Source organism: Malus domestica, chromosome 13 (assembly GCF_042453785.1).
Source record: "Malus domestica chromosome 13, GDT2T_hap1".
NCBI lineage: Eukaryota > Viridiplantae > Streptophyta > Magnoliopsida > Rosales > Rosaceae > Malus > Malus domestica.
In genome coordinates, this window is record NC_091673.1 from 38,203,578 (window position 1) to 38,227,611 (window position 24,034).

Genomic DNA, 24,034 nt, shown 5'->3' on the forward strand with positions numbered 1-24,034 from the left:
TATTTTGATTCAAAGTTTTGGTTGATTACATAAAGTTTTTGTTAGTGATGGATGGTTTGAATTTTCAATCATTTTCTATCATTCACACCATACCAATCACTTACACCTTTTCCTTGTTTCAAGGATCCATGTTTTATGGAAATCACTTTTTCAAACCAACCCATCACCTTTCACTTTGTTGAAAAAAATTCAAAAGTTTTATGACAAAACTCTCACCAAAACCGGCCACCCTAAAAGCAGGGTACTTTTGGGACTTTTATGCAATTACATAAAGTTTTGATACTTTTGTGTATTTGTACTTTGACCCAAAAGTTTACGTTTTTACGTAAAAGCCCAAAATCACTAAAGGACAAAATGTTTTGCTCCTTTAATCAAGTTTTTGTATTTGATGAAATTTTTGGGTTCTAGATGTAATTACATGAAGTAGTGGACTTTTGTGATTTTACAAAGTAACCTCAAAAGTTTGTGTTTTGCCATATAGCCAAATGGTTGAGGTTATTGTTTTTCGGCCCAAATTGGTTGAAAACAAAATAGTTTTGTATCTTTAAATGAGAATTGGATTTTCATTTCATTTAGCTCCATTTAAATCAATTCTATGGAAACAAAAACCAAATGAAAATATTGCATTCAAGTTTAATTAGTTAAAGCGTTAATTAATTAAAGAAATGGTGATTAAACCTAAGTTTATGATAATTGAGCTATGTGAAATACCGTCTCAAATTTGTTTGAACCATGGGAATGTGTAGATTAGATTTTGGTTGTAATTTGATATGATCAAATATTGTAAAAGAGCATAAGCTCTTCTTTACTTTAAAGTAATTTGTTTTTGATCAAATGTTGTAAAAGAGCATAAGCTCTTCTTTACTTTGAAGTACTTATTTCTTTCTTTGTTTGATATGCATGAAATTGAAGTAGAGGGTCCAACACCCAATAAGAAAACATACCTTAATGTGATTAAACGTGTAACTAAAATCAATCACCATCCCTAGACCGAGATTCAATACTAGGCTCGTGTTGGATCGAATCAAAGGTTTATAGTCATCCTAAGGCCCTAAGGCAACTATATACTCCATCAATGAATGCAAACCTTATGTTAGTAGTACCATATACTCTTACTTTAAAAACCGTTTTACAAGCATAGTGGGAGTATTATATACAACTAAATCAATCACATGGACCAATAGTTGTAATAGGACCAAATTGTTTTAATAAGATTAAAATGCATACTTATATGTGATGAGACATAAAACCCTCAACCAAATCATTATTAAGTTGATAAGCATGAGAGTGCTTTGAACACTCTTTCGTGGTCTTCCACCGTGGTAGGCTCCGATCGTTTGTGACTCGTACACCGACTTCACCCTATCATGGGGGAGTACAAAGTGCGTGCTTACACTCAGGAGGAGTTCTATATGCATACATGATGTTGTGAAGGTAGGCAACGAGAATGATCAACATCATATCATTGTGAGATTGTTTTTAAACTCCTACTCGAACTTGCATGGTGGGAATGACTTAACTAAGTGCAATGGAACCAACATCATATCATTGTGAGGCTTCATTCTCTAGAAGCCAAATAAGATGGGTACTTGCAAGAGATGCAAATGAGTAAACGTACTCTCTCATTATTATTGATGCTAGCCAACATCGTATCATTGTGAGGTGCGCTTGGTAATGATGAGTCTCCCATACCCTACTAAGAGTTTCCTCCAAAACTCTCAAATTCCGATGAGGGATATGGAATTTGCCAAAAATAGTGGGTGATGCTATTTGATTTAAAGACCCGGATCAAATGGCTTAAAATCAATCAATTCATATTCGTTATGTATTTATTTACCAATATATTTGCAAACGCTATCCAAAACTTGACAAAGAAAAAGCCGAAAGCTTTAGTTTCCAGACTTGGTACTACAATCTCATAGATTGTCTTTAATGGCTTGTATATGTACCTAAGTAGTCTCATCCTCGCAATCTTCCTATTGATAATGTATCATTGAAAGAACATGTTAAATAAGTCTATCATAAAGAGAACAACTGTTTTAATGTCATAATTCTTCAATTACAAATTGTTGTATGAAAAAAGTAAGAGTTGCTTTGAACAACCCTTAGTTAACGCAAACATTAGTGCTCGTTTCTTTGTTACATGAACAAGGAACTTGAGAAGTAAGCACAAGGGCATGATCACTTTATGTGCCATGATTCTTCACTTACAAATTGTTGTATAAAGAAATGAAAGTTGCCTTGAACAACTCTTGAAAGTTTGTAATTACTAGCAGGAATGCCCGCGCTCTGCCGCGGGATTTGAAACCGTCTCTACCATCAACCAAAATAATTCTATAATTTAAACCATCCAAACTTGTTTAACATAGTTTTTTGTCTATCATTATATATTTCCTCTCACAATCTTTATGGAATAAAAATCTAAACATTAAAAAATTTAAACAAAATTTTGCATATAATCTTGCATTTAAGCACGTTCAAAACCAGTGGCTCTTTCAATTTTTTTCTAAACAAAGATAAGGAAAAGTGTTCATCATTGATATTGTGCATCCAATGCACTGGTTTCCTGTCCACCTTCTCCTCCTAACCCTTTCATCAATAACCCATCTCATTATGTCCCTCAGAGACTCGAAACTCAATTCCAACGGTCCATTTAACACCTCCTAATATCAATTCCTAACAAAGTAAATACAAACGCAAAATCAGCAACGCTTTCAAATATTTTAAAGGGAAAGTGGGAAAATATAATCAAGAAAGATGCAAACGAAGTATATTCATCACTGATATTGAAGAGAAAACGAAGTGTATTAGTATATTCATCTTTCCCCGCTCCTTGTAAAGTTGAGGAATTTTTTCTTAACATCTGAACAAAAAGTAAAATAACGCTAACACACTCAATTACAGCACACATAAGCTCGTGAACAAATTATCATTTCCAAACTGCCATGAGAGTTTACTAATCATAAATCTATGTAGAAGTTGAAATTCAATCCAAAATAAACATCAGGCACATCATCAAAAAACCAGCAGCACAACTACCCTATTGAAAAATGTCTATTTCACAAAACATTTAATGAATATTTTACTTCAGAAATTTCTGCAAACCACAATTGAACACACCGATCTCTATATAATTCAGAAACCAATCAAAGCAGTTGAATACACATGGTAAAATAAATGTTTCAGTTTGATTTTGTATTCTATAAACTTTACATTAACGAAATACATTTAGGGATTAGTACTACAATGACATTGCTCCAACATCAATTACAAATCTTTTGAGAACAAATAAACAGAGTAGTGAGAGCTCATACCCAAAGTGAGGCATATGATCACACCCTCCTCAAGTGCCTAAGAGTAACTGAACGGCGGCACAGCCCCTACAAAATGTTTTTTAATCGATTCGGTAGTTAACACTGGCCAAATGCACAATACATATCTTAGAAACTATTGTCAATTAACTTCTAAAGAAGTTAGAGCAAAAATTACCTCCAATCTTTATTTCTCTTGTACTTTGGTATTGTGAGGAAGTCATGTAAGCCGAAGAATAAAAAGCCTTTTTTTAGTTAACTAAAAATCACTTGTAAACGGAGTAAGATATCTGGTAACCAAAAAATGAATCTTGGAAAGCAGACATAAACAAACTTCAATCACAATTACTTTAATACATTTGGATATCGAGGAAAATTAGATTTATTCAATTTCGATATAAAGAAAATTAATTAATGCAGGTACAACATTTGTGCCTCAATGACGCGAGAAGTACTCAAAACAAACATTGTTTTCTTTTTGTCTTTAGGAAATCTCTGCAAATTGCAATGAGTTCTCTAACTCACATCCATTGAGAATCATATTAACTAATTAACTTACTAACCCCTCCTGTTAGTTTCACACTTATGCTCTGTTGATGCACAAAACCGGATGGTCTTGGTACAACGTAAATCCGACCGTGAATCTGCATGAAATGTAAATGACACAAGAGTTATCATGGTTCACCCCAAGGTTTGGGCTACGTCCATACTGATTGTATTATATTTCTCTGTTGAAGAGGAAGAGAGAGCTTAGAGCTTAGGGGGTGTGAGGAAGCTTCTGGGTTTGTAAGGGTGAGGATGCCCTTTTATAGAATAAGGGCTCCTCCCCTAATTACATATTTGCCCCTTCCTTTATTACATAATTACATTTAAGTCCCTCGAGTATTTATACGAGGTCTAAATACAAGGCCCTAAATATGGTATAAACAGTAGTCCCCCAAGTCTTCAGTCAAGAGAGTCTTTTGGCTGGAGACTTGAAATTCAGTCCATGTGTGGGCCGAAGTAACTAGATGATGTCTTGAACTGATGCTCGATATGAGGCAGTGCTCAATCTGAAATGTCGCTCAATTAGAAGTAGCACACGCTGTGAGGCTGCTCGGTTCGTGGCTTATATTGCCTTGGTTGGCTCGGTTTGCGGCGTTTGAAGGTGAGGGAATCCATTTTATAGAATAAGGGCTCGCTGCTTAATACATAAATGATGGGTTAAGAGTGATACTCGCGGCGAGGCGGTTGCTCAGCTGGTGGCGTTGCTCTCTAATGAAGGTGAGGGAGTCCCTTTTATAGAAGAAGGGTTCTCTCCTCAATACATGAATAATGGGCTAAGTCCCCCCAAATGCTTTCATGAGGCCCAAATGTAGAGGCCCAATGTGTGGTACTAAAGGTGATGCTTGTGGCGAGGCGATTGCTCAGCTGGCGACGGTGAAGGTGAGGGAGTCTCTTTTATAAAACAAGGGTTCGCTCCTCAATACATAAATAGTGGGTGATGCTCTCTCTAATGAAAGTGAGGGAGTCCTTTTTATAAAATAAGGGCTCGTTCCTCATACATAAATGATGGGCTAGAGTTGATGCTCTTTAATGATGGTGAGGGAGTCCCTTTTATAGAATAAGGGCTCGTTCCTCAATACATAAATGATGGGTTAAGTCCCCCGAGTATTTTTCATGAGGCCCAGTTGAGGCCCAATATATGGTACATAATGTAGTCCCCCAAGTCTTCGATCAATAGAGTTTGTTGGCTGGAGACTTCAAATTGAATCCATGTATGGGCCGAAGTGGCAGTTGTTCGGATGCGGTATTTGTATACCCTGCACTGAAGCTTTGTAGGTGAAGTTTTGCAAGTGAAGCTTTGAAGCTAGAGCTCTGTAAATGAAGCTTTTGAAGCTGATTGACATGAGTGATGCTCATAAATGTTTATGTTAATTGACATGAGTGATGCTCATGGATGTTGTCATGAATGATGCTCATGAATGTTAACATGAGTGATGCTCATGAATGTTGACATGAATGATGGTCATGAATGTTTATGTATGATTGTCATGAGTGATGCTCATGAATGTTTATGTATGAATGACATGAGTAATGCTCATGTATAATTTGGAGTACTGGGCGCACTTTTGATCACCTGGTTGGTGGCATGAAGGAGAGTACAGGTTGTACATTTCATCACCTGGTTGGTGGCATGAATGGCTAGTTGCCAAATGATATTAGAGTATGGGTTGTACATTTCATCACCTGGTTGGTGGCATGAATGGTTAGTTGCCAAATGATATTAGAGTACGGGTTGTACATTTCATCACCTGGTTGGTGGTAATAGCGGCAGGTTGCCGAATAATTTTGGAGTACTGGGCGTACTTTTGATCACCTGGTTAGTGGTAATAACGGCAGGTTGTCGAATAATTTTGGAGTTCAGGGCGTACTTTTGATCACCTGGTTGGTGATAATAGAGGGCCTGGCTCTTTTAGGCATATGGGCCTTCGCCCTCCACATGACATTGCAGCCCATTATTTTGGGCTTGCTGTTTTTTTTTTTTTTTTTTTTTTACACCCTCTAATGGGGTTTATACAGATGTTTCCGAAAGATAAGGAAAATAAATTACAACCTTCTGGTGGGGTGTTTATTCCTTGCTTTTGCAGTGTCCCCATGTGCATCCTTTTTGCTTTCTCTTTATCCCCATGTGCCTCCCTATTGCTTTCTGAAATATTCTCCCAACGACATGATCTTTTTTCTTTTTCTTTTGTGTTCCTTTCTTTGATCTCTCCACCTCCAGACACACTCACTTGCTTTTGCTTTCGTTTTCTGATTTGCTTTTGCTTTCGTTTTTCTTTCTGATTTGCTTTTCCTTTTCTGATCAAGTACCTAACAGCTTGGAATATATTGTAATCAAGTGACCAGGGAGTAGGACTAGTGGATCCCTCTCTTTTTTTTTCTCTTTTTCTTTTCTGCTTTACTTTTGCTTTTGTTTCTATCTTCTTTTCTCTTTTGCTGATGGCAGACAAGGAATGATAAGTACATTCATCTTATCTCCGCTTTTGCACGATCCCTCATGATCACAGCCTCCACCACCTCTCCATCCTTCATATTTTATTTATGGCTGATGAGCTCCAGGGTGAAATCTCATGTATGGAGACAATTTGTACACGCGGCCTTTTAGAATAGTCCACGTTGAATCTTCTTTTTGGTGCTGTTTTGCTTTGCTTGTACTTTTTTTTTCTTTCTTTTCTACTCAATGGCCATCCCAGTATGAACAGCAGCTTTGAACAACCTGCACACACCCATCTTGATTCCCCACCATAACCAAGCCCATCATCTTATGCATAACAATCAGCGTCATCCTATCCGGCGGGAGCAAATCAATGTGCTGCACTTGCTGCTCCCTCGCAATCACCTCCCTCAGCGGCTCAAACCACCCCAAAACAAGGTCTTCACGTACGGCAAGCTTGGAGCCAGCTGGAAAGTGGCTTATTACACATTAGCCGAGTGGGTTTAGCCGTGTGGAGGTCGGTCTGGCCTTCTTGAACAGTTTCTGCCATGGTGCACATGGCTCTTGCAGTGACGGGTAAGGAGTGGCGGACGGCTTGTTCCAGCCCAGCAGCGTAATTTTTGACGATTTGGCACGTGGTCTAAGGTTTTAGGAAGTGGGTTTTGGCGTTCACGTGAGACTGACGCTCATTCGACCACGTCGATCGCCATGGCAGCTGCTTTCAGTAGTAAGATACGGCTGCTGCTACGCGAGAGCGACGTGGGCTGCTCTTCAAGGAGAGGCTCTGCAACGTCCCGAGTTTTCCTGTGGGTAGCTCTGCGATGATGTTACTCTTCCTTTCGAACAGCATCCGCTCGAGCCTCTGATCCACGTACAGAGCATAAGTCCTCGTAAAGGCAGAGTGGTCCCACGATCTCTGCCATACATGCTATTGATCTGTAACTACGGTTTATCTTCTCGAATCAGTTCATTAGACTGAGTCCAAGTGTCTGCCAAGCCTCTGATCCACATACAGAGCATAAGTCCAAGTGTCGTGTTGCTGCGGCTGCTGCTGCTTGAGAGCGACGTGGGCTGCTGCCAGCCGTTGATTGTCGACGAGGAGGGACTGGATCTCACGGTTCTTATGATACGGTCCTCCAGCGACTCTGACTTCTTCAGCGTGAAGCTTGGCGGTGGTGGCTAACTGATCAAAAGTTGTAAGGAACAAAAATGTAGAGGAACAGATGAGACATGCAAGAAGCAACTTTAGGAATGGAAGCTGATGGCTTTCCATATTTGGCTCAAACTCTGAGTTGCAGCTCTTGAAGAATCTCAAAGAAACGAAAAACTGAGAGAGGGAGGGAGAGAGGAGTGTATGAGATTTAGATCTTTTCTGTTTCTGGGTTTTTGCATATTTTGCAAATCCACGGCGGAGGTGAAAAAATAAAAGAGAACCGACATAGTTTTTTGTGTCGATTCCCACAGACGGCGCCAAATGTTGATGCACAAAACCGGATGGTCTTGGTACAACGTAAATCCGACCGTGAATCTGCATGAAATGTAAATGACATAAGAGTTATCGTGGTTCACCCCAAGGTTTGGGCTACGTCCACACTGATTGTATTATATTTCTCTGTTGAAGAGGAAGAGAGAGCTTAGAGCTTAGGGGGTGTGAGGAAGCTTCCGGGTTTGTGAAGGTGAGGATGCCCTTTTATAGAATAAGGGCTCCTCCCCTAATTACATATTTGCCCCTTCCTTTATTACATAATTACATTTAAGTCCCTCGAGTATTTATACGAGGTCTAAATACGAGGCCCTAAATATGGTATAAACATGCTCCAAACAGATTTTGTAACTAATATCCCAAAAAAGGGGGAAAAAGGGAATAAAAAACCTTTGTATGGTATACTGCAGTGTTATCTGTGTAAGCGAAGTTAAGCCCTGAAAGGCCAGCAACCTCATTGTATACTTGGAAACCTCTTGCAGATTTTATGGCTCCAGAAGAAAATAGATCATGCAACATTAATATCATTAAGACTAAAGTATTTTTCCCAAGTGAATACACATGAAAAGTATCAAAAAGAGAGAAAGAAGAAAAAATTAAATAAATAAGAACTGCACACCTGTCCTATAATTTGGCCAGATGAGCATTTTGCTACCGAGGAAAAATTCTCAATAGCCCAAGCATCAGCCTATCAGATGAAGAAATATTCTTAAGGGAAAAAGTAAGCTTAAACAAGATTTCATATATATGAACTCACTCTTTAATTACTCGTCCTATTACCAAATAGCTATTGGAAATGGTTTGAGTTATAAAACCTGACTCTATACAGGCCTGATTCTTATCAAATAGCTCTCGAAAATTTGATATGCAAAAACTGAAACAAAGAAATAGATCTCAATCTCATCCCACGACAAACAATGAACCAAAGTTACATGAACAAAAACAATGTCAACATTTCAAGCTGTGCAAAATTAAACCCATATAGGAAAGCACAAAGTCATACAAACAATCCTGTCTCATTCAAAATTCCAATACTCGATTCTAAAGAATAAAGGAAGCAATAGCACTCAAAATCAATAATTGGAAGGAATACCGAGGGCAATAGCATTGAAAATCAATAGTTCGCAAGTCTCCAACCAGCATAGCAAAATGCAAAGAGAGCAAAAGTCTCCAACTCTCCAACCAACGTAACAAAATGTCAAAAATCAAAATGCCTTATGGCATTAGTACAACACAAAGTTCAAAATATTAGCAATAAATTTAAAAACGCCTTATCTAATATCATTGAGGGCATAAGTTGGAAGATAAGACAAAAAACGAAAAGGGGTTGATGCAGGCAGTATAAAAAGCATAAGAAAGGAAAGATACCCAAAATCCATCACAAATCATAGTGAGAATTTGTGTTATAGCAACCTTAAATTCAAAAAAATTCTGTAGTTTTCCATGTTTTCTCATCAAACAAACAACAAATTCATATAAAATCAAAAAAGTAAAATTACCAGCAGCAGCGTGCTCCGGGGCTCATATGACGGCGTTCCTCCACCAGCAACGACATCGAGATTGCTTTCTAAGGCAAGGATTACACAGGAAGTCCGTAAAATTCATGGACATCTGCAAGAAAACAAAACCATCGAAAGTCAGAGATTTCCAAAACCAAAAAGAAATGAGAGAGAGAGAGAGAGATTGGAGTACCGTAAGTGTATAAACATATTGGGAAAAAATTGCACGGCAATTACTACAATCTGAATAAAAATTCCACTGTTTATTACACAGTGCTTTGGAATTGTGTAAGTAGAGAAAGAATTGGAGTTCTTACAGAGTGTTGGCGAACTGAATATCAGCTTCGAGCACCTTGAGAGATTCATTGAAGAACTTCGCTTAACATTTATCAAATGTCAGTAAATTCTGTAACGTACATGGAAAAATCCAGAAAATTAGAGTTGAACAAAAATAAGTGAATCCGACGACCGTAATTTTGAAATATCATCTATTTGCTAATACAACCTTTTTCCATCAAAACAACATAAACCCCAAAGAAAAAATGGAAATTGGGACGACCCATATTCTGAAAATTTACAAAAATTAACAGAACCAGATGAAATATGAGAGAAAGAATTGGAGTTCTTACAAAGTGTTGATGAACTTTCAGAGAAAGAATTCGATTTTCCTGATCGTTTTTACTCTTTTCTCATCCCTCCCATAAAAAATCCTAAACACTCATCACTCCACCCACCTCAAATCCTCTCTCTCTGAATATAGAAAAAATATACAACCCTTCTCTCTCTGTAATCTGAAGAAAAATGTGATCAAAATTTATAAAATTGGTTTTTGGTTTTGTAAAAGTGCGGACAGTTAGAAGGGAAATTGTAGAGAGAAGAAGGGTAACCTTTTCAGTAGATGGGAAGCAAAGCCATATATGTAACTCGATTCGTTCAGAACCAACAATCATCCACAAAACTTTGACTTACACAAAAACCGATTCAAAAAACCAAAACAGATACCCAAAATTATAACCAAACAATCAAAACCCACATTAAAAAAAATCATATAACAATGCTTTCACAGATAAATCTCTAAAAAACCCCACAAACCCCCAAAAAAATAATCATGCAAAAATCTCACCACAGGGTAAGTCTAAAAATGTCAATTTTCATGCCATGAAATTGTGATACATTACAATCTAAAATCACACATACACATATCATGCATACACATACATCGAGTAGCAAAGGTTTCACTGTAATTTACCAAATCATCCTAATAATTCACCCTCCAATTTCATGCCCGAACAAAAGAACGGAAATTAATCACCATGTTCTTTAACTGAAAAATAAAAATTGGGGTAAGCCCAGTTCTCACTTCTAGCTGAGTTCACTCCATCTAAATGCTCATCCAACCAAAAAACAAGAAAAAAATTGAAATTTCAACTTCTTTGCTGCCTCCTATATTTTATTAGCATTCAAAAAGTCCTTAACTTGGAGCTTTAGAGCTTTGGAGCTAGGATTTCAAAAAGTGAGCTTGTGAGTGCATGAGAGTTAGAGAAAGAAGGCATACCTGGCCATGAGAGAGAACGGAGCTATAGAAAGAGCTAAGCTCGGCTTCTCGCCGACTTGCAAAAATGTAAAAGCACAAACAGAAAGGAGAATCAAAGACAAAATTCCAAGATAAATTCCAAAAATTCAAAATTATACGCGAGAGAGAGACCTTGTTGATATTCGGAGTTAGACTCAGAGAGACGAAGCTCCGAGTTACAGAAATGGAGGCCAGGTTTGTGCGATTTTGGTTTTCAGAAGCAGGAGCTGACGCTATTGCAGAGATCGGCTAGAGTTGGTGTTGCTGCTGCTAGGGTTTGAGAAAGGGAAATGAAGGCCAAATGGGTGTGTTTCTATCTCTCTCCCATCCCTCTCAATCTCTCAATCACCGACACCAACCCTTGATATGAGGAGAAAAAATCAACCCTAACCCCCCTTTTTGGCAGCCTCACTCCTCCCTGTCCCTTTCCCTCCCTGCCATCCCACGCCTATCCCCCTCTCCGTCTCTGCAGCCCACGTCTCTCAAAAATGGCAGATATGTAAATAATGCAAGGGCCCATCTCACAACAAAACTGGCAAAACTGTAAATATCTTGAAAGCTGTTCAGAGACAATATTACCCTTCTAATTTTATATAATTACCCTCCAACTCAACCACAGATATGATGGTAGTGGTGTAAATAAAGCAAAATCAAAGGGCAAAAATTTGACTGTATGGATATGATGGTAGTGGCGTAAATAAAGCAAAATCAAAGGGCAAAAATTTGACTGTAGCTAAGCTACAGTCAAATCCTTCCTCAATTTTAGAATAGATAATGTTTAGAACATAATGGTTGGTTGACAAAAATAGTCCATCAACATGGACTTATGATGATTTTGAATCATTGAGTGTTGAAGTGTTAAACCATTTCACGAGACGGAAACTAGGCAAGGATTTCACTTTTGTGTCCCTATCCAAATGGTTCACTAAGTTTGTTGTAAACTATATAGTGAATAATAACCACATGCTCTCCAAATTGTTTGATGTATATAACATAATTGAAATAAGTTTCAAGAAAGCTAGTGGGAGTTTAGGGACCATGACTATTGTAGTCAAATGAGAAGTCAAATGAAGAATCCGAAATAACTCCAAGGGAACAAACTTTCTTTATGAAAGTATGGACATTGGAATGGGTATTTGCAAGAAATGTCTTGCAAGTGTCAAGAACACATCTTTCTAAGGTGTTGTAAATTGCTCTTGAATAGTTCAAAACAGTTGGTTCTTCTACTTCAATGCTTGATTCCGTATTAGTAACTATGTTTTACAATCGTTGTAAAAGTGTGACTAATAAGAAGTAGAAGATTAATGAGAGAAGAGAAAGTACTTCACATTCGGAACATGAATCAAATGTAGATCTCTGCGAAAGCAGGTAGTACTTACTTCCTCATATGAACTACCAAAGAAAATGGAAAAACAAAGATTGTCTTTATATTCCAATTGAATAAAGGAACTTAATTCCATATAAGAAATGGATAAATGTTTTGTTTGACAAAACATTGTTCTTTATTAATGAATGATTAGATTATTGTAATCTAATTGATTATCTCTATAGTAGAGATGATATGGTAGTGTTAACTGTTTAGAATATAACGATGCTTAAAACCCAAAAGGTTGCAAGGTAGTGACTAATCCCAACTGAGTTGTGATACCTCTAAAACATAAATTATGAGTTGGTCATAGATGGATGCTTTGGATCGTTAGATCCGGATCCAATGACTTCTTGTTAAAATTGTATAAAGGTAAAATGTTTGAATCTTTATTATTTTGGAAAGGAAGAAAGAATCACAAAGTTGTTGAGGTTAATTCACTTAGATGTTAGTGGCACTTGTCCACAACATAATACTACTCATGTTGTATGACATTCACCGAAGATTGCTCTCAGTTGGACTATCGTTTATTTTGAATAAACACAAGTCTGAATACTTTGCAAAAGGTTTCAAAGAATTCAAGAATGTAAGTTGATGAGTAAGACGTCTAAAGTATTTACCTCCTTAGATTTGATCCAAGGAAAGATAACACTTTAGAACAGTTTCCTTAAAATATATCAAGGAAATAAGCATCATAAGATAATGGATTTCTCCATTTGGAGAAGAACGAACTTGAATAAGATTCAGTTTGTTGGATGTTATCAATTACCCATATATAGGATATATACTTCTAAGACAATATGATTGTCAATTAGAAGATCTTCCAAAATTTTCATGACTCCATAGGATGTAGTTGGAAAGAAAGATAAGTCTTAATCGTGTTAAAATTTAGGGTTGTATTCTAATAAGCAATATTTGTTTGAGAATTATCTTGTGGATATCCCTAAATTAACCTTTGAATATCACTTCTATAAACCAACTAACAAATGTTGTTTTGTTGGGTAGTTCATTGTAATCCTACAATATGATTTGCCTAAGCGCAAATGAACGAGAGATAAAACTCAAAGAATGGGTTCTTTGAGAGACAAGATGATAATCAACAAATATAACAACCTAATTCCTACACCACAAGCTCCAAGGTAGTCGAGAAGGATTTATAAACTGTCTCAATTGAATGGTTTGAACTTTATGACTATGTCATAGAGTTACACCTCTTAATTCGAAAGAAATAAGAATGAAAATCCTTATGACTACATTGAGTGTATATACGACATATACTCAACGAAATGGTAAAGTATCATTTGACCCGAAATAATGAAACCTTCATAGCTAAATGGTAGCTTAAAGTGACTACAATCAAAGAGAATGGTTGACTTGGAAGAAACCATCTTTGACATAGTCTTGGTTTCAATTAATTCAAAGATTGCTAGCTACAACTAAATGGTAATTCAATGTTTAGACATAATATGGGTTTCCGAAACCATTATTAAGATAGTATTGATAATATATGTCTGAAACTATGAATTACAAGACATGTAAGTTGTAGAGATCTATCCATCATGAATCTTAGTAAGCTAGTGGGAGCTATAAGCGTCTTATGAGAGAAAGATCAAATCGTTTGATTTCTCATAAAGATGTAAATGAATCTTTTGTTTACTAGGTTTACAAAAGATTAGTGAGAGTCGATCATGTTCTTAAATTTGAATATATACATATATGATATATTGATTATGGAAATGAAAAGAATACTTCTTCGTTAAAGTTATGACTTTGAACATTCTATAACGATAGAATGTATATAGGAGACATAGTCTATAAACATGGGATGTAAATCTATAATGATAGATTTCAGGATATAATTGGATTATATCAAGCCATAATGATAGACAAAAGATGCTATGAAGTTTCTCATATGATGATAAACTTCAATCAGAAGGACAACACTAGTGAGACTAGGAAGTTGCTCTTCTCAAAGGGAACCTACCCTTTTAGACTCCTAAAGAAACATAATGTATAAATAGAATCCTTTATGCATACACAGAAAGGTGATTTACGTATTTCATATTGTATGAAAAACACTGATATGAGTTGTACCTAGAACGGTACAAGACGATATCAGTGCAAGCCCAGGATCAAAACCATGACAACTGTCAAGTGAGTCCTTAAGTATTTAAGAAATACTAAAGGATATATTCCTCAAAGAATGAGGAAGAATTAGAATAACGTAATGGAAGCGTAAATGTATTAGATTATGAATCTAATCCATCATTGAATGTTTCTTCATTATGAATGAAGAGATAATCAGATATCTCTTTATTATGACTAAAGAGATATTTGGATGGAAACATTAAAAGTAATGACTTTAGTGTGTTCCATTGTGAATGCAAAATATATTGCCATATAGAAGCTTACAACAATGTTGTTTGGATGAGAAAGTTCATTCATGAACTCTCTATTCGGTTCCAACCAGAAAGTGTCTCTAGTGTACCGATACTACGACACTAATTGGGCGATAGCTCAAGCCAGGGAATCAAGGTCTCATCATGATCCGAACTCAAATGAGAGACAAAACCACATGATTAAGAATCATGTATAATGGTGACGTCGTTATTCTCAAGGTTACTTCTATGGATAACATATAGATATCCATTGTCTAGGCCTACTACTCAGCCATTTTTGAAATGACTACATAAGAGGTATCATTATTGATGACCAAGCTGATTGGCTCTAGTACAAGTGGGATATTGTTGGAAATGTGCCCTAAAACCAATCATATGATGATACTTTACGAACATTTCACATGTTAAACTAATATAGTTTAATTTAAAGGGCAAAGATTATTGTTTAAAGTCGTCTCATATAAATGTTATATGCTTAAACGATAAGTCCAAGGCATATGTAATTGGGAGAATGTGATCTAAAGAAGTTAGATTCATAAGACCATTCTCTTTCGTATACATATCTTAAACGTTCCTGATCATAGGATTACCAATTGGGTATTGATAGTCCGTTAAGATCAGTACGTGCTATGTCTTCTCTTAGGGAGAGTGACTGGTCTCGAGTCATTGGTGTGACTGACACCAAGACAAGCATGTAGGTGCTCAATAGAGAATGAGTCCACTGAACACGATTAACAAGGGGTTCTCATACTCATGTCACATGAGAACTCATGGTTGGGATAATGCAAAGTAGTCATTTGACCTTAGGCATCATAGTTGTCTTGTGGTTAGGTCCTTGATCTTTGACTATGTCAAAGTCACTCCATCAGAGGGTGTCCACGGCATAGTTGGGGTTAAGCCACTTAGCCATGGAGGCAAGTGAATGCGCAACAAGGGATTTCTAACCTTCAAACTGTTTGAGGGAGAATACTCTATGATATGATTAAGAATCTATGGCCAGAGTATGAATGAGATTTAGGAAATCGTTCCAAATCACATTCAAAGTAATCATATAAGTATGAGAATCACATTGGATAGTATACATGAATAAACTATCAAACCAAACAATGTGGTCAAGAGTATTGTATTAGAGAACGACCGTATTGCATTGTAATCCTAAACTGAATAGGTTCTCCACCTCTTCTAATTAGCTTGGGTAACCATGATATACTGCTAGGTGTCACTCATGGTTTATGGAAGCCCTAAACGTGTATAATCACTAAAGGGAGAATTGAAAGTAAGTTTCAATTCACAACCGATTTGAAAGAGTTCTAATCGCCCACTGCCTCGCTAAAAGGAACCTAATAGATCGTACACCGTGTAAGGTAGAGATTGAAGAAACAACGGAGATGAGTAAGGATAATTAAATAGTTTAATTATTTATGGGAAGGATTAATTAATATGATGATTAATCAAACGAATAAGTTCATTTTAGGCCTCGGGTTAGTTTTGGGCCTTAAGGCCCAATGGGCTTCGAATGTCAAGCCCATTAACTTAAGTTGTATGACAACTTAATGAATAAATATTCAAAAGGGCCCAAACAGCCTAAAAGCCATAAGATGGCCGGTCATATGTTGAAAGAAAGGCCTTTTGTTCTCTAGGTCACTTAATTGAAGGGACTGTGTTGATGCATAAAATCAGCGAAGACTTTGGTACAACAGAAAGTGTCAGGTTTTGTGACCTTCGCTTGGTTGCTTCCGTCACTAGTGAGGATAAGTACGTAAATGAATAGAGACAGAGAAGCAAACACAGGATGTACGTGGTTCACCCAGATTGGCTACGTCCACGGAGTAGAGGAGTTCTTATTAGTAGTGAAGGGCTTACACAAGTACAAAGGATCAAGCTCTCAATTTAGTGAGTTCTTGTGAATGATTTAACACAAAATGGCATTAGGCGATATTGTGGGGGAATGACCCCTATTTATAGAAAAACTTGTAGCTTTGTCACATTGACATGTGTCATGTTATGATTGGTTCTTGATGTCGACACGTGCTGCGCTCTGATTGGCTTCTAATCTTGACACGTGTCGAGTAGTGATTGGCCTCCTGGTCGGAGGGGAACTCTTCTGGGTCCTTGACAGTATAGCGTTGGCCGGTGCTCGGTAGTTTCGGGATTGGTCAAGTATGGTACAAACAGTGCTCCCCTAAGTTCCCGAGTGAGGGAAACTCCTCGGTTGGGGACTTGCAAGATCCAATCCCTTGAGTAATCACGAAACTTCTAAGTACCGAAGTGTGGTCTGATCTTCATCTGCCCTTCTCTGGAAGTACCTTTCCTCCATCCGGGAATGGTGTACTTAGCCTATAGTAGGAGTCCCCCAAGTCGCCGAGCTAGGAGATCTGCCGAAAGAGGTGACAGACAAGGTAAGCAGTCAAACTTCCAAGTAAGCAACCCAGGGTCAGAGGTTTGACTTCGGCTTCCGGTTGATTGTTCTCCTTCTCCTTGTCTCTCATTCAACTGCCAGGATAAGGAGAAGCAAATGGATAAGAGATGATATGAGATACTTTTGCTTTTGAAGAAGTAACTTTCCACAGGCTTATTCTTGAACTGTGCTGGAGGGTTTTCTGGTGCCCTTCAGAGTATAAGGCCGACTCAAAAATTTGAGGGTCAAAACAAGTCCATCAAATCTAGAGTACGTTCGACCTTGATGATATGGGATACTTTTGCTGTTGACGGAATAATGAATGTGGTATGGAAAGGTGTCGTGCTGTAGTGATCTGTTTCAGCTCACCGTTGAACCTTCTGCTTCAATCTTTTGCATGGCAGAAGTGGTGTGCAACCTTTGCATTTAAATGGTCCTTCAGAACATTCCTTCATAGTGACTCATCCACACTTGGCAGCTTCAGTGTAAAGAGCCAATATCTGATCAACTGTCATGAGGTATTTGCCGGTGGAATTCGTGACCTTGACAGCAGTTGAGGATGAGTACTCGAGAGCAATGCTAAGTAAGCAACCAGGCAAAGGCTCCAGGCAGTCAGTTCCAAATTGGAGGTTTGATTCCAGGTTCCGACTGACTGCTCTCTTTCTCCTTGTCCTGCAGGTGTGGACAAGGACAAAGACAAAGACAGGGAGAAAGCATGATATGGGATACTCTTGCTTTCGACCCTGATGATATGAGATACTCTTGTTCTTGGTGTGGCTTATTTGCTGAGGTATTATCGGGGGGAAATAAAGCTGAGTATTTCGAGAGGTTATGTTGAGTGTGCCTTTTCGAACGCGAGAAAGGGTTGAGCATTTTTGCAGGTTTGCCTGTCCGTTGAGGAGGGAGGTCAATGTATATAGGGATTTCCCAATAACAAGTAGTAATGCTATTCCTTTACCCTTCTTGGTCACAGTAATGTAGTGGGAGCTGCCAGCTTCACGTGTTTTAATTTTGTCAGAGCACTTTGAAAAAGTGGTATGTGGTATCTGGAAAGCTGATGTTACGTGTGAAGATTACAGACAAGCTTTATCTAAGGAAATCTGGCTCTCGAAGTTCTGAGAGTTGTGCCTCTTCGGTTTTCGAACAAGCAATCTCGTTGAGGATCTGACTCTCGAGATTCGGAAAGCGGTGCTACTCCGGTTTTTGAGAAAGTAATTATGTTGGGAGTCTTTTCTCGAATGTGAGTAAAGGTTGGACGTTCTTGCCAACCTGTCTTGCCGCAAAACACGGAGGTCAACACACATAGGGACTTTCCAGTTGTCAAGCAGTGGTGCTGTTCCTTTACCCTTATGGGTAATAGTAGGGTAGCTGGAACTTCGAAATTCTCGTGCCTAAACTTTGTCAGAGATCTTTGACAAAGTTATATGTGGTACCCGAGGAGTTGATGGTGCATATGGAGAGCGGTGATTGAACAATAAGATTCACGTGCTTTCTACTTCACCAGAAATCTTCGACAAATTGCCCGTAATTTCCGCAAAGCTGAGTGTGCATGTGACAGGTGCTGACGAGGCTGAAAAAGCAGGTGTTTCTTCGATTTCTGAGATTGGCCCTCGTGGTCTCTGAGCAGCCCAGCTTTTGAGAAAGCAAACGCCTCTTCGATTTCTGAAGCTCCGTCGAGTGCAGATTTTTATAGAGGCTGGCATTAAGTTCCACAGCACACTTGAATCTCTACCAGTAGAAGCTCATTTCTTGCACTTCTAAGATCTTGATTTGTCTGACCTTTTCCCTCTTCAACACATTTGAAAATGTCTGGACCCTCCGACCGTCGTTTTGACTTGAACCTTGGAGAAGAGACAGCCACGCCTTCTCCAGACAACATATGGCGCCCATCCTTCATATCCCCTACTGGTCCTCTTACCGTTGGGGATTCTGTGATGAAGAATGATATGACCGCTGCAGTGATGGCCAGGAACCTTCTCACTCCCAAAGATAACAGACTACTTTCCAAACGGTCTGATGAGTTGGCTGTTAAGGACTCTCTGGCTCTTAGTGTTCAGTGTGCAGGTTCTGTGTCTAATATGGCCCAACGCCTATTTGCTAGAACCCGCCAAGTTGAATCATTGGCTGCTGAAGTGATGAGTCTCAAACAGGAGATTAGAGGGCTCAAGCATGAGAATAAGCAGTTGCACCGGCTCGCCCATGACTATGCTACAAACATGAAGAGGAAGCTTGACCAGATGAAGGAATCTGATGGTAAGGTTTTACTTGATCATCAGCGGTTTGTGGGTTTGTTCCAAAGGCATTTATTGCCTTCGTCTTCTGGGGCTGTACCTGGTAATGAAGCTTCAAATGATGACCCTCCAATGCCTCCTCCTTCTGGGGTTTTGTCAAGTACTGAGGCTCCGGATAACCACCCTCCGGTGCTTTCTCTTTCTGGGGCTCTACCGACTGCTGAGACTTCCCCTAAGCAACCTTTGTGAAGGCTTCCTTTTGTTTGTTTATTTTGACTCATGTATATGTACATATTTGTGGCTTATCGAAAATATTAATAAATAAGCTTTGCTTCATTTCAACATATTGTGTTAAATACACCAAAGCCTTCTTCATAAAGTTCTTTGAATTTTTGCTTTTGTTGGAACCTGTATTGTTGAAGCTTTGTGAGTGAAGCATGTAGTTTGAGGTAGTGTTCCCTTAATTTCCCGAGTGAGGAAAACTTCTCGGTTGGAGACTTGAAAAATCCAAGTCACTGAGTGGTTGTGAGACTGCCGAGTGTCAAGGTGCAGTAGCATATGGTGGGAGTCCCCCAAGTCTTCAGGCGAAGAGAGTTGCCGAATGAGGTGTCTAGCTAGTAGTCAATGTCATGAGTAGGAAAACTTCACTTGTTTCTTTTCGAAGTGGTAACCCAGGGCTCTTTCTTCATATATTGTTTTTTTTTTTGTTTTTTGTTATGAAGATGTGTTAGGCCCAAAGAAGTGGAGGCCTAGGCCCTTTTTTTTTTTTTTTTTTTTTTTTTTTTGTCGACTGAGTGGGATGTTTTCAGCTGAATCCAAATAGGGGGATGTTTTCAGCCGAATCCAAGGAGGGGGGAAAGCATGACTCATCATCATTTGTCATGATGTTGTTCCCACACTTCATCATCATTTACTACTTTTCCTTTTCTTCTTTCATAATATGCCATCAATGTGTTTAATTTTCTTTTACTTTGCCTTTCCTTTTTGGCTGGAAAGATTGCCATCTTTCCTCACAATCTGATTTGCTGCAGTCTTGTTGAAGGAAATGTGGGTGTTGGAGCTAGGTAAACCAAGGAGGGTGTCTACGTAGAGGGAGTGGTAGCTCTTCAATATAACACCATTTTCTGTGGCTCAAATCGCAAAACCATCTTCATGAAAGTTGTTCCTTAGCTCGTGAACTACAACATATCCGAATTGGAGATCCACCGGAGTAGTACAACTCCAGAAATTCAGGTATGATGAGTGATTGTTCGTCATTTGTATATCAACGCGTCAGACTTGTTGTGAGCTTCAAAAACTCCATTTTCTCTTGCTCAGATCAACATACTTTCTTCATCGAAGTTGTTCCTCATCGTCTCTTTCATAACATATCAAAAATTCAGAATGAACTAATGGTTAAATATTTCCAGATCTTCGAAACATCACAGCAGCTTCGAAATCTGCAAGAATCCGACTGTCATGTTTGGAGCTTCAACACTTTAATTTCCGTCGCTCAAACAGAAATGGTTCCTTCTTGAAAGTTGTTCATATGCTCAAGAACTATAGGGTGTCCAAAATTCAGCTCCATTGGAGAAGAGCAGAGGTTGCAGAAATTTGATAGATGAAAGGAGGCGGAAGAGGGAGAGAGAGAAAAAGTCTCTTGGGTTGGATTTCTATTTTGGGGCAGATTCCAATTTTTGTAGCACCTTCATTATTGATGAATTGCTTGTACTTTTGTCCATTATGAAACTTGGGACTTTGGCTTGTTGTTGGATCTATTATAATATGTTTGGGAACATATATAAGTGAATAAATAAGAAGGAAAATTTTGGGCCCTTGTGGGTGTAAAACAAAAAATGTTTATGTTTACCCAAGTGTTTTTGTACAAGTTCAAGGGCATCTTGGGTTTTGTGAACAAAATTTGTTTATTTGGAGCAAGGTTTTGTGTTGAAGCTTTGTAGGTGAAGCTTTGGTGTTGAAGCTTTCTAGGTGAAGCTTTGATGGTGAAGCTTTGTAGATGAAGCTTTGTAGAGGGAGCTTTCTAGGTGAAGCTTTTTTAGGTGAAGCTTTTTTAAGTGAAGCTTTTCGGTTGGAGTTTTTTGGGTGAAGCTTTGTGGGTGAAGCTTTTTAGGTGAAGCTTTGTGGGTGAAGCTTTTTTAGGTGAAGCTTTTTGGGTGAAACTTTTTGGATGAAGCTTTTTGGGTGAAGTTTTGGAGGTGAAGCTTTTCGGGTGAAGCTTTTTGGATGAAGCTGCTGTTTTTTTTTTTTTTTTTTTTTTTTTTTGGCGCTTGACACGGTCTTCATTTGCTTGTTTTGTAGTGACTGTGGAAGACGGATTGCTTTCTGATTGAGAAGGATTCCGGCATCGCTTTGCACCATCTTCATGTGGGTAATATAGGAACTTCCTTATGTTTTGATCATGCATGTAGTGATAGAATTTGTTTCTTCTTATTGTAGATGTCAGAGCTTGGAAGTTCTAGTGATGAGGGCTCTTCTAGCTTTAGCTCTAAGTCTGAGTCTGCAATGTCGGAGTCTTCAGGGTCTTTGTTAGAGTCCTGTACTAGAGAAACATTGGATGATCTTCCCAACCGTCAAACTTTAGCTATTGCTAGTTCTTCCTCCGTGGCGTTGGGTGAGGGGGTTGTTTTTGATGCCATACCCATAGTTCGCTCTGAGTTCACAGCAGACCATCTAAAGAATAACTTGTTAAATAATGAGAAGCAGGTTGAGGCGCTAAGGCAGTCATGTAATATCCCTCGTAGTGTAGGGATACGTTTGGTACATGATGAAGAATGGCCTTCTGAGCCTCCCCAGGGTCATGTTATGTTCTACACCCAGATATTACTGACTTTAGGGGTGAGACTACCTTTACATCCGTGGTTGCAAAAGATGTTATCTTTGATCGGATATGCACCTGGGCAACTCAATCCTGGTTTCTGGGATACTTTGATTGGATTTTATATCATTTGGATGGAGTGTGGGTTGTGTGAGCCTTCCTTCCATCAGTGGCGTTACTGTTACAAGATGCGCCCAGCAAAATCATGCACTGGTTATGCCGAGTGTGCATGTCGGAGTGAGAGAGAGCGTATTGTGTATGGTAAGAAAAAGGCATACTACACATGGAAAAACCGTTGGTGCTTTCTGTATAATGATTGGGAGTATGATAAGGGTGTCACGCCTGAGCGACGTGTGCTTACTCACTTCCAGACTGTAGGTTGTAACGTATCAACCGTTCGTACTATTTGCTATTTGTTGTGGTCTTTTCTTGCTTCTAACACTTTGCTTCATGTAGTGACGCGGGGCACCATCCAACTGTTTGGGCAGGAGCTATCTGACATAGAGAAGGTGTTGAGGGTGCCCAAAGAGGATAGACACTTAAGCAAGCTACGACCCTTATTTCGTCGGTACGGTTTCCAACCCTTAGTTTCCGAGAGCCAGGGACGATCGAGTAAGTTGTATCCTTCATGTAAACTTAGCTCAATTCCTTACTTTATTTGGAAAGTTGTATTTCTTATTTTGATTTTCCTTATGCAGTGGAGAAGGTAAGCAAGAAAACAGGGACTAGCACCAATAAGAGGAAAGCACCAGTGTTAGTTCATTCGGAAGACATCCTACCGCATAAGAAAATTCATAAGTTCCGAGGGGAACCATCCGTTAGACCTAAGTCCCAAGATGGGGTCCTTAAGGGGCCTGCCTTTAGGAAGACTGGAGTCGAGGCCGTTGAAAATGCTGCTGCCGTAGTTGCAGGAGAAGGGAGCCGACTGTTGCCTCCTCCTCTTACTATGGAGCACACTGTCCAGGAAAGTGATCCTGGTTCCCGCCATGAGGGGAAAGGCAAGGAAAGAGCTGGCAGTGTCCCGTGGAAGGACTTGAGGGTTGCCACGCGGCCAAAGGATTTTGGGGATATCAACAATTGCTTGGCAGGGCGTCGATTCGCCTTCGATGAGCTCGGAGAGCCCTTAGCTAAGGATGAATCGGATTGCGACCGGATGTTGAAGCTGTCTTCATATGTGAGTGTTACTTTGTCATTTCCTTACTTTTTCCTCTTTATTATCATTATTTAGGTAGTGATGATCGTCTTGCCATGCAGGTCATGGCCGAGTATCACGACAGACTGCAAGAGGTTGAGCGGTACAAGGCAAAACTGAAGGAGAATAAGCAGCTTGTGGACGAGGCCCGAAGGAATAAGGGACTTTTGACTCAGGCTCTCCAACTGAAGGACGAAACCATGGAGAGCTTGAAAAGGCGAAATGGTGAGAACCTAAGGCTTAAGAAATTGTTTGAGGCAACTAAAAAACAGTTGGAGGTGGCTACCTTGGAGGTATCCAAGGTTAGGGGAGAATTGGATGGTGCCTTAGTTGAGATTTCTGAACTGGAGAAGAGCATTCCAACTGAAAGGGAGGCCGCTGTGCAAGAATACTTAAGTTCTTCGACCTTTCACCTTGCTATTAAACCCTACTGTGCTCAAGAAGCTCGCTTTGAAAAAAGGAAATGGATGGCCGTCCTTGATCGTTATGATGATGGGAGCATTCTTCGAAAATACCACGAAGATATAGATGAGCATCATCGAAAGGGCGAGACATTTGTCCTTGCTGTTGATCCTAGCAGCGAAGATGAGTCTGATAATGAAGGTAGTGCTGATGCACAGACTCAGCATGGTGAAGAGGATCTTGGGGATGCAGAGGATGATGGTAGGACGCGGAGTGAGGATAAGAATGAATAGCAGTGTCTTTACTATCTGCATGTATTCTGGATGTAGTAGTCTGATGTGTGTATAACATGTGCCCATGTTATAAGCTTGAGAGTTTTGGATTTTAG

At 39.0% G+C, this 24,034-nt stretch overlaps 1 protein-coding gene across 1 annotated transcript; it reads left to right on the plus strand.

Annotated features, from left to right (window-relative positions):
• The first annotated feature begins 11,959 nt into the window (after positions 1-11,959).
• On the plus strand, positions 11,960-23,939 carry LOC139187523 (uncharacterized). The gene is made up of 3 exons (XM_070811476.1): positions 11,960-11,975; positions 22,751-23,226; positions 23,307-23,939. The coding sequence occupies exons 1-3, from the start codon at positions 11,960-11,962 to the stop codon at positions 23,937-23,939; spliced, it is 1,125 nt and encodes a 374-aa protein (XP_070667577.1).
• The last annotated feature ends 95 nt before the right edge of the window (positions 23,940-24,034 follow it).

Coding starts and splice junctions, on each gene's coding strand:
- LOC139187523 (XM_070811476.1), top strand. Junction 23,227..23,306: donor TGTTGAAGCTGTCTTCATAT/GTGAGTGTTACT, acceptor CTTGCCATGCAG/GTCATGGCCGAGTATCACGA.